This window comes from Babylonia areolata, chromosome 1, assembly GCF_041734735.1.
Source record: "Babylonia areolata isolate BAREFJ2019XMU chromosome 1, ASM4173473v1, whole genome shotgun sequence".
NCBI classification, from domain to species: domain Eukaryota; kingdom Metazoa; phylum Mollusca; class Gastropoda; order Neogastropoda; family Buccinidae; genus Babylonia; species Babylonia areolata.
In genome coordinates, this window is record NC_134876.1 from 51985678 (window position 1) to 51997437 (window position 11760).

Genomic DNA, 11760 nt, shown 5'->3' on the forward strand with positions numbered 1-11760 from the left:
TGTCTGAATTTGGTTGGAGAAGCGTTCTTATGTCTTGTTATTATGATTTTTTTGGTTTTGGGTAACAGGTAATTTTGTTTATATTTTGTTGTTGTTTTTCTCTTATGTTCGCTGAATGTTTAATGAAATAGTTTAGGTGCGTTCAAGGATCTTGATTGAGTTCTTGGTATGCAACACCACGAACACGTTAATGTCAACACTAAAGTCAATATGAAACAATTCTCCTTCGTCCGTTGCGTAAAACTAATCCTCGCCTCTCTCTCTCTCTCTCTCTCTCTCTCTCTCTCTCTCTCTCTCTCTCTCTCTCTCTCTCTCTCTCTCTCTCTCTCTCTTCCTATTTCCCCATATTAGTTTCTTTATCAAACAAGAGTTCCAAACACAGTTTAAAAAAAAAAGTTCAGAGAGAATTTGGTTGCAGCGTTGATGTTTTGCCGACATTTTCTTTTTTACGGGCAAGTTTGTCGATTTCTTTCAACTCTCTGTCTCTTTCAAAATGTCTTCCTGCATTTGTTAAAGCAGCGGTGCACTTCTAGATACATAATGATATCGTTGTCCAGCTGAAGTATTCGCACATATGTACTTAAAGCATGCATTTGAATTTAAACAGCTTCCGAACACTTATTCAGTTAAATTGCCCGCATGAGAACATTTTCATGTTGCCTTTGGACCCCCGTATTGGAGTTAAATGTACATGTAGGTAGACATTTAAATGTCCCAAAAATGGGTGTGGAGATGCCCACCTTGCAGGTGTTGTGCGCCATTTCAGTTGGTCAGACGCACGAGCAGAATTTGTGTATACATGCACTAGGTCTTTTTTTATAACACGGAAAAGTTAAGTGTCCTATCTCTTTTTCTTGGAGATGTCGCTCCTTTAGCAACATCTGACCGAGCTTGAAATGCCTCTGGTGCTTTCCATGTGGATTGATAAAATGTTTTTGAATTGAATTGATTTCTGGGACATAAGCGTATGGTCTGGCATCATGAGTTCGGTCAGAAAAATTCCAAACTTTTAAAGATGCTCAAACGCAACGGCGTTACATACTACCATGGCAGCAGTTAATGCTCTGGAAGACTCCTGGAATCGATGCAATGCTTTCCATATTCAAAAGTTGTTCAAGAGAGACGAGCGACAGGGTACAGATGTTAGTCTAAAACTATGCATCGGCATGAGCGAAACTATTGCAGCACAGTAGATGAGGTGTGAGCTTTGTTAGGTTGTTAGTAATGAATTACATGGCCATAACACGAGTCAGTCTGATATATGATTTGATGTGGAATGAAGCCTAGCAGAAGACCTCAGATTCTGAGATCAATTCAAATCGTCAGACAGAAGAACTAGCCAACTGTACACAGCGCTGAGGCATAATGCACTCCCGTCACAGTACCACATGTCACAGCAATATTGCTGTTTGTGGATAGGTTGTGATAATCGGTTCAGATCATAGCACGCAGACACACAGACACAGACACAGACACACACAGACACAGACACACACACACACACACACACACACACACACACACACACACACACACACACACACACACACACACACACACACACACACACACACACGGCATCGAACCCATGTCTGTGCAAGAGAATACCGACAGTAGTTCTGGCTGTCTTCACTGATCAAAGAGAGACCATGGCGGATGTGTTGCGGTTATGTATGTTCCCGTTCTTGATGATGGTGATTCGCGAGGCATTGTCCGGAGAGCCCTGGAACCGAACCCTGGAATTGGCAGCCCCTTTCCCGTCGGCACCGCCGCAGCCGCAGCAGCTAACCAGCTCGCGGAAGCCCGTGCGGAACTTCTTGCTGAAGAAGCAGTAGATAATGGGGTTCATGCAGCAGCTGGAGTTGCTGAGCCACTGGGCCAGGGGCACCACGATCTCGCTCAGGATGTGCTGGTTGCTGACGGACATGTTGGGCTGCACCACGCGCCAGAAGTTGATGATGTACAGCGGCAGCCAGGACAGGCAGAAGAGCACGCAGACCACCACCAGCATCTTCAGCACCTTCACCTTGGAGCGCTGGATCAGGCGGGTGCTGCTGTTGTGGGCGCCTAGCCCCTGCCGGCGCCACACCTTCAACCCGATCAGGCTGTAGCAGACGGTGATCATGGCCAGGGGCAGGGAGTAGCAGCAGACGAACATGACGCCCACGTAGTAGCCCCTCTGCACGGTCAGTGATGGCCAGTGGTCGTAGCAGACGTAGAGGTGCTGGCGGGAGGTGGTGAAGGACTGGTGCTGGAAGAAGACCAGCCAGGGCACCATGACGCCCAACGCCGTCAGCCAGATGAAGAACAGGATCACCTTGCACTTGCCTGTGCTGATCTTGATCTCCAGCGTGTGGCAGATGGCGAAGTATCTGGGGACAGAAGCAACAAAGAAACACACTTCAGGAACAGGATCCTGGAAGAGGAGAAATTTTGTTTTATGTCACGTCGCACATACTGGACATTGTAAACTAAAAAGAGCATGAGTGTTTTTTTTTGTTTTTTTTGTTTTGTTTTTGTTTTGTTTTTTTGAGAATTTGCTACTCTCATCATTTTTCAACCATAGTTATGATGATTATGAAGAAGGGGAGGGGAGGTGGAGAGATTTTGCCTCCATAAATTATTTAAACTCCATTGTGGCGAAACCTGTAAGTAATGTTGGAACATTAAGCCAAACAAAGGAAATCGGATCCTTCTGTCTGTCACGTTCATTCTTTCAACGTGTTCCCAAAACCTGAATTTAGATGAGAAACATGGAAACCACAGTGAGTTAGTGAGTGAGTAAGTGAGTGAGTGAGCGAGTGAGTGAGTGAATGAAAGGATATATATGTGTGTGTGTGTGTGTGTGTGTGTGTGTGCGCGCGCGCGCGCGCGCGCGCTAGGATGTCGTCTTGTTTAAAACCATGTTAGCATCTTACGTTTACATAACGTGGTTGTAGGCCTATTTCTAATTTTCAATAATGAGTGTCCTTTCCAAATTAGGCGCCTTGCCCTTGTAGGAGTCGATCCTGTGTTTCAACCTGGAAAGGAATTCATTTCAGAAAGCCACAGTCACGATAATGATAGTTTTAGTGTGGACTAAATCTGTCTTATTTCATAAAGATAAAGACATCTCATGGGTTTTGACTGGTGAGATCGAAGCCAAAGATGATGAATTCAAACGCACATAATTATGATAATTATGCTGTTCCAGTCGGTGATACAAATCTGTGGAAAAATGCGCAGTTCTCATTTAACAGGTACTTACTAACTTTATCTTCTTCGTTTTTTGCTCCGGCTGGAGCATAAAATGCAAACAAATATTCTCCAGTCCTTTCAGTGTAGAGTGAACCAGCTGATTTCGTTCTAGGTTCCAGGTCCAGCCTACTGTTTCCGTCTCGTCTTCCACGGTTCCCCTCCATGTGTTCAGTGGTCTGCTTCTTTTATTTCTTTTTCCCTGGCGTTGGTCATTCTGAAGGCAACGTTAAGGATGGCTGATTTTATTCACATTCAGGACGTGATTGAGCCACCTCCAGCGTCTCTGTTTCACCTCATTCACCATGACTGTTGATGACTGTGCGTCTGCTCACTTCTTTCTTGGTGACTTGGTGTTCCCAATGAACTCTGAGGTTTCTATGGATGGAGGCACTATCCTTCCAAACCTCTAGGCTAGCCTTTCAATTTTCTCTTTTGTTCGTTCTCTAGGTTTTCTCTAGGCTGAATAGGAGAATAGAGCGGACAGTTCATTTCACGGGTAGTTCTCTTCATCAAACTGGAGACAGTCCCTCTCTCTCCACGGGTTGTTATATCTAAGCGCACCCTTTCTGACCCCACGAGGTTGCTTTGGCTGCCACCCTCCCCCCCCCCCAGTTGCTGGTAACATTCTCGGAAGTGACCCGTGTTTGGTGAAGGTCCAATTTACACGGTGTCGATCTAGACCATTCCCCCAGTGACTGTCACTGTCCTCACGAAGCACAAGGCGTGTAATACCCGTCAATCCCTCATCCCTCCCACACCCTCCCCCCCCCCCACACACACACACATACACATACGCGCGCACACACACACACACACACACACACACACACACACACACACACACACACACACACACACACATATGATGAATAAAATGAATTTAAATAGTCAATTCAGATAGGTGCAAGCAGAGCACACGCTAAAGATGGCACAGTGGCAAAAAAGTCATCCAATGAACGTGAAGGGTCTGTACAAGACTTAAAACAAATCAGACATACATAATTCTCAATGGCAAGCCTTCTACAACAACGTCTTACCACTCGATAAAGATTTTTTTTTTTTAACATAACTTCCAGCGACAGGTCAAGTGGGTAACACCACAGTGAGGCGATGACAGTTCAAGTGGGTATTCCAAGTGTTGTTGGTTTCAGAAGTGGACATACCCAGTGAAGCGATGGCAGTTTCAAGTGGGTATTCCGAAAAGTTGCTGGTTTCAAAAGTGGGTAAACCCAGTTATGCGGTGACAGATGTTTAGAGGGATATTCGCAGATTTGTTTTGTTTTGTTTTATTTTGATTTTCCCCTTGGCGAAACTTCTTGTGCGGGAAAAAATCCATTATGTTATTTCGTTGAATACTGAATCAGTCCGGAGTCCTTTGCACAGTGAGTTTCTGACGTTATTCGCGATTTACGCCAAATGTGGATACCTCAGATACTCAACATACACTCTACAGTGATCTCTGTTGAACTGGACGAGAGCATAACAAAGACGACAAAAACAACTTCAGGACTTTTTTTTTTTAATTCTGCGGAGCAACACAGTAGTAGAGAAGAAGAATAGCGACTCAAAGACTGTAAAAAAAAAAAGAAAGACCAAACAAACAACAACAACAACAACAAGAGAGGCAAGGCCTTTGTTATCATAAAGCTTGGCGTTTAAAAAAAAAAGAAAAGAAAAAAAAAAGTCCTAACCAGATTCGAACCCCGCGTGTTCGGGTGAGAAGAAACTGCCTTATCCATTACACTATCGTGGCTCCTTAACTGACGTTCTAAAATTTAACATTTGAACATACGTTTTTAAAGGGCGATAAATCAATTGCGGCATTCGCAGTTAGAACGCTGTTTAAATTATATTATTCTGGTGTATCTTGGGCATTCAAAAAATCTTTAAGGGCAATAAAACAAATATTTTTAATGGCTATCGCCGCAATCACACTGCAACATTTAGCCGTTTTCACTAGATCTAGATAGATGTACAAGTTTAGTTACACCCGCCGGGAATGTAGTACAACACGGTCGATTCAATTTCTCTTTTATGTTCATTCTAGTTTTATAGTTTTAAAGTTGATATGAAAATTTAGTATTTTGGTAGACTAATAATATGTAGAACCAAGTACAAGTACTTCTAAACGTCGTAAGAAGTGAAAAGGACTTCATTTTGAGAAAAGCCAAGACTGGATTTTTTTTCGTTTCGTCGTGATCAATCAAGGGTATTAACTCGCATGGTCTACAATTTTTAACTGTGAATTCCGACTGATTTTGTGGATATTTTTATGGCAGTTTTGGGCATAATCCAGTAAGTGATGAGGCGTTCACAAATCTTTCTCTGAATAAATATTTAACGGTGTCTTCTCCAACTTTCCATCACATGTTATCGTGTATTGTCCATTGAATACAGGATTGAACGGGCAGGTCAACAACTTGAAACAAAATGGCGTTCTTCGCGTTTCGCGAAGAATATGGACACGCGCTTTGAATGTGTATAAATATGTGCACGCAACTGATTTTTGCCCATGACCTTCAGGGCTCAGCCAACAGATCTGTAAAGTCCACTCGTCTATTGATTTTAGTATTTTCCGAAAGAGACCACTTGGGCAAATGAACATAGTGAAAGCCCTGTTCACTGAGAGTAAAACACACAAGCTTTTTATGTATTGAGTATAATTTCAAATTGTAATGTTTAAGATGAGAAAGATCAGTTTAAAGCAAATTAAGTCCCCTAGCATTAATTACAGAGTAATTTCCCTTTTTTACTACCTGCACCAAAACGTTTGCGAAATAAATAAACTTCCATGCTTAGCAAAAGAAGTTCCTGTTTAAACAAAAAATGATAATAATGACTGCTCTTGTTGTTGTGTCAGAATATCAGATCAAAGTGCCAAGTTTAGAGAATACAAAAAATATAAATATAACAGTAAATGCAGTTTGCATATGATTAGGCTTCAATTTTATATTTTTTTGTGCCCACCCCAGAGGGGCAATATTGTTTTAAACAAGATGTTTGGAAAGAACTGAATTTTTCCTATTTTTATGCCTGATTTGGTGTCAACTGACAAAGTATTTGCAGAGAAAATGTCAATGTTAAAGTTTACCAAGGACACACACACACACACACACACACACACACACACACACACACACACACACACACACACACACACACACACACACACACACACACACACACACACACACAACCGAACACCGGGTTAAAACATAGACTCACTTTGTTTATACAAGTGAGTAAAAATTAACAAAAACCCGAAAATAACTGGTGCTTTTTCTTTCTAATTCGTCCACTTAAAAAACAGAAGTTCAAACAAACATTAAAGAAAAAAAGAAGAAGAAAGAAACGGGCACTGTGCACACCTCCACCTCCGCCCCCACTCTCCACACACTCCTCCTTCCCCCAGCCCCTCCCTTCACCACTCCACCCCCCACCCCCTCCCGATCAGCCCTCTGTGTGTATGTGTGTGTGTGTGTGTGGTGTGTGTGTGTGTGTGTATGTGTCTGTGTGTGTCTGTGTGTGTGTGTCTGTGTGTGTTATGAGACAATGTTAATCAAGACAGTTCTTTTTGTTTTTTGTAGATTTTTTTTTTAATCTAAGATTCCGATTTTTTTTACTTTCATCTTTCTGCTCATTAAAATTAGTTGTTTTTTTTTGAGAGAGACAAAATTTCTTAATAACAGAAAAAAAGTTTCTTCCCAAGCTATGGGGTATATTCCTGTTTGCTTGAGCAAGCGTTTCGTTGCAGTCAGCAGACAGGAAGGGGTGGGTTGAAGATTCAAGATGATTTATCCATATATAGGCCAAGGTCCCCTTATGAAGGAGTATGCGAACGGAATGCAATGCAGACAACATAATGGAAAATAATTATATAGAAAATTCGATATAACATCAGTTCCAAAATGAAAGCTAGCCTAGCTACGAAATATAAAGCTTGAGAAACAGAAAGGGGTTGCAAGCCCGAAGGGTACACTACAGTGCGAAACAGCTGTCGATCGCTTGCTGTGCATACCATCTTCCCATTTAGAAGTGGAACAATACAACCAACATGAGCATATTGTATGAGATTTTATTTTAAATAAACCACTCCCCTGCCCCAAGCGAAAATCAGTTGTTGTTGTGTTTTTAATAACCAAGACCTTTATGGTGCTTCTTACATCATTCCTTTGTGGAAAACGAAGACAACTGGGCATGGATTTAGGGGGTGTGTGTGTGTGTGTGTCTGTATGCGTGTGTGTGTGTGTGTGTGTGTTGTGTGTGTGTGTGTGTATGTCTGTATGCGTGTGTGTGTGTGTGTGTGTGTGTGTGTGTGTGTGTGTGTGTGTACATGTACGTGCGTTTGTGTGTGTGTACATGTACGTGCGTTTGTGTGTGTGTGTGTCTGTGTGTCTGTAGGTGTCTGTGTCTGTGTGCCTGTGTGTCTGTGTGTGTGTGTGTATTCTCTTCGTTTGTGTGATCCATGGAGTTATGTCTGGGGTGTTCCAGATTTCCACTCACCCTCTCTCAAAGTATCACCACCCTCCCCCCTTCCGCCCCCCTACACACACACCACCCAGCAGTGCGCGATGGAATCTGGGGGTGGGGAGGCACACGTGAAGAATAGTTATCTAAGAAATGTGATTAAAAGGGAAAGATATCACGACTTCGTGATTTATCAGATAGAAAAAAAAAAAAAGCGAAAGAGAGAGAGAGAGAGTGGTGGGGCGAGAAAGAAAGATATAAATGTGCGCGCTTGTGTGCGTGTGTGTGCGTGCGTGCGTCCGTGTGTGTGTGTGTGTGTGTGTGTGTGTGTGTGTGTGTGTCTGTGTGTGTCTGTGTGTGTCTGTGTGTCTGTATGTGTATGTGTGTGTGCGTGTGTGTGTGTGTGTGTGTGTGTGTGTGTGTGTGTGTGTGTGTGTGTATGTGTGTGTGTGTGTGTGTGTGTGTAAGTGTGCGTGTGTGTGTGTGTGTGTGTGTGTGTGTGTGTGTGTGTGTGTGTGTGTGTGTGTGTGTGTGTGTGCGTAAATGGTTTCTTTCTTGTTTCATTTCTTTTAATGAACACCCTCTCAGAGAAAATTGCCAGCGTCACTTTTATGAACCTCATAGAACTCAAATCTCAGATCATTCAAGCAAACACACACACACACACACACACACACACACACACACACACACACACACACACACACACACAAACACACACCACTTAGATGTCATACCATATCGTTTCACCAGTCAACGAGTCCAATGACATGTTTTGCCATCAAAGTCTCATAGGTTTGGCGTGTCATTCATATCACGCGAGTCGAATACAAAATCTTTCGTTAATTTTTTTCCCCAAACGTTCTCTTCATCCTATTTTTCCACTCTTTTCTCCCTTCTTCTTTCAGAGTGTTCAGGAGGAGGAGGAGGGGGCAGGAAAAAAATTGTGTTTAATGTCCTATCACACATACTGGTGATTGTAGACATTTCGTTAGGGTATTGATTTTTTTTTTTTTTTTTTTTAACATTCGTGTATCATCGTTTAGGAAAGTATGGGTTGGGGAGGGGGGTGGGGGTGGATGTGAATGGTGAGTTTAGAGGAAACCGGGGTAAATATTGTATTACGGGGCGATTCGTATTTCATTATTTCGACGTTCTTTTCTTCCCTTGTTCTGTTTTCATTATTTCAGAATTCTTCATCCTTTTTTTCTGTGCTTTCCCATTCTTTCCATTTTCTGCCAATATGCACACGGTAATGGGAAACTTTGTGGAAGAATAGAGACACTGTAATTATGATTCCGGAAGGTCTTGTGATTGATTATGGTTACGGAGACGGAAAATTAATGTCATACAACATAGATGAACATGAATGAATGTATAAAGATGGTTTCCTGTTTAGATGGATCGATCTCCCAGTCCCCCTGCGTAATTTTATGTCCGAACGTTCTTAAAACAGAACTGTTTTGTTGTCTCCTTTCTCATTCCGGGTGAAATGGCCGAGGAAGTGACTAGAAATGTCAAGCACGACTATTATCATTTTTTTGCTTGAACCAAAAAGAAATGTTTTGTTGTTGCTTCCAGATAGTATAACTCGAATCTCTCCTGGTCTATTAAGTGCTAAAAAAAAAGATACTCTCCAGAAATCATACGATAAACTTGCCTTAACAGTAAACAAAACAAAGATCGTAGGTTTTTATATATATATATGTATTTTGGAAGACGACAATCCTTTCTATATATATATATATATATATATATATATATATAGAGAGAGAGAGAGAGAGAGAGAGAGAGAGAGAGAGGATTGTCGTCTTCCAAAATATGAAAGCGATTTTGCAAAGTCCAAGAAAAAAGAAACAGCGAATAGCTATAAAAATATTAGGGTTACGTGATAAAAGATACGAGAATACTCTATCATATCTAAATTCTTGGCGTGTTCACTGATGTCTGAATTATTACAGCACTAGAGCAGTTTCCAGGAAGAGCCAAGTGTAAAGTGCTAGGGATAAGGAAACATGTAAAACAAGCTCTTATCAAAACGAATGACTCATTGTTATGAACAAAATTGAGCTAATGAATTAAATTTCACTGGTCCTTTTAGAAACATGTTGTTAATTCGAATCACTTTACAGTCATAACCATAGGACAGATGATTATAAGAATAAGAATGCCAAAAACAAAGTAAGCAAGCGTTCGACTCGTGTGTAACTAAAATGGAAACTGAATAAATGGCATTACCGGGATGACGAGAAACACGTCCCTTCTAAATTGATAATGAACTGCACCTTGTGCTTCTGTATGATTTTTTTTTTACAGTCAATCAAGAGGAAAAGGGTTCCTAAACACAGCCATTTCAGCAGTGATCGACTAAATTCATATGCTTGTGATAGATGATGGCACGTAAAAGAACCCACGGCAATAAAATGATCGTCCCTGGCAAAATTATTTGGGAAAAAAATCCGCTTTCCTAGGAAAACAAACACAATCACAAGCAGAAAAGAAGGAGGCACTGCATATGCTTTCCCTGCGGACAGCATCTCAAATTTCACACAAGGAAATGTGTTGTAATAATACAATACAATACAATACAATGCAATGCAATGCAATGCAATATAACAAAACACAATAATAAACAGCACACTCGTCGTTAGTAGGGGGCTTAGTAGGTAGTGTCCTAAGTACGTTAAAACAGAACAGGCACCACCGAACACCACCGAAGTGACTCAGCAGCATGCAGTGCAGGGTCTCCTCTGGTGTGTGGCCGGGCGACCTAACATCGATGGTTCCCTGTGGACTGCCGACGCTGGAACTGCGACGGACGAACCCGGGTGTGGCCGTGTATGGGGGAATCTAAATGAGCGGCGTGGGAGTAATGCCACTGAAACGGCGCAGATGATGGGGCAGCAAAAAATAAAATAAAATAAAAATAAAAATAAACAGTACAACACCATGCAGTACAATACAATTCAATATGAATCACTGGACGGTTGTTGCTGACGAGGAAGATCGTTTGTGAAGGGCTGTGACATCGATGAGATGAAAAGGAGCTTGTAGGTCATGATGTCAGTCACCATTCTTTATCTGGTTTTCTTCCTTAAGGCAAGGCAGCACTTTCGTTTAGCAAAAACAATGACACCATTAAAGAATGTAGAAAAGGAGTAATTGCGCTTACAATTTATTTCCTCGAGGCTTAGGAGAAAAGGAGTTTAACATTAAAAAAAGAAAAGAAAAAGAAAAAAAGTGCGCATTAGCCGAGTGGTTAGAGCGTTGGACTTTAAATCTGAGGGTCTTGAGTTCGAATCTTGGTAACGGCTCCTGGTGGGTAAAGGGTGGAGATTTTTCCGATCTCGCAGGTCAATATATGTACAGACCTGCTTGTACCTGAACCACCGTGTGTATACGCAAGCAGAAGATCAAATACACATGTTAAAGATCCTGTAATCCATGTCAGCGTTCGATGGGTTATGGAAACAAGAACATACCCAGCATGCACACCCCCGAAAACGGGGTAAAAATGGTCATACGCGTAAAAGCCCACTCGTGTACATACGAGTGAACGTGGGAGTTGCAGCCCATGAGCGAAGAAGAAGAAACATTTAAGAAAATGACTAGCATGTAAGGTTGTATTTCTTTGGATTTTGTCTAAATGCTCTGACCGAGTGTGTGTGTATGTGTGCTTTCAATCTTCATAAGTCTGAGTCTTATTACTTTTTACAAATTAAATGCTTCTCATCTTTGTTTGACTATGCGCGCGCGCGCGCGTGTGTGTGTGTGTGTGTGTGTGTCTGTGTGTGAGTGTGTGTGTGTGTGTGTGTGTGTGTGTGTGTGTGTGTCTGTGTGTGAGTGTGTGTGTGTGTGTGTGTGTGTGTGTGTGTGTGTGATCGCCATTGCATGACAGATAAATGATGCATGCATTGTGTGTGATGATGACCAGGTTGCCATAGACTACGTGATAAAGTCATACTCCACATTTTCTTTTCACAATATCCCGATTGCGTGTGTGTGTGTGTGTGTGTGTGTGTGTGTGTGTGTGTGTGTGTGTGTGTGTGTGTGTGT

The 11760-nt window shown here is 42.0% G+C and overlaps 1 protein-coding gene across 1 annotated transcript in view; it reads right to left on the bottom strand.

The window, feature by feature from the left end:
• Nucleotides 1-1582: 1582 nt before the first annotated feature.
• Nucleotides 1583-11760, bottom strand: part of LOC143292528 (neuropeptide SIFamide receptor-like) — a 94962-nt gene continuing 84784 nt past the window's right edge. Inside the window, exon 3 of the mRNA XM_076602895.1 lies at nucleotides 1583-2372. Coding sequence (XP_076459010.1) covers nucleotides 1637-2372 — 736 coding nt within the window. The 3' untranslated portion in view covers nucleotides 1583-1636. The remainder of the gene's footprint in view (nucleotides 2373-11760) is intronic.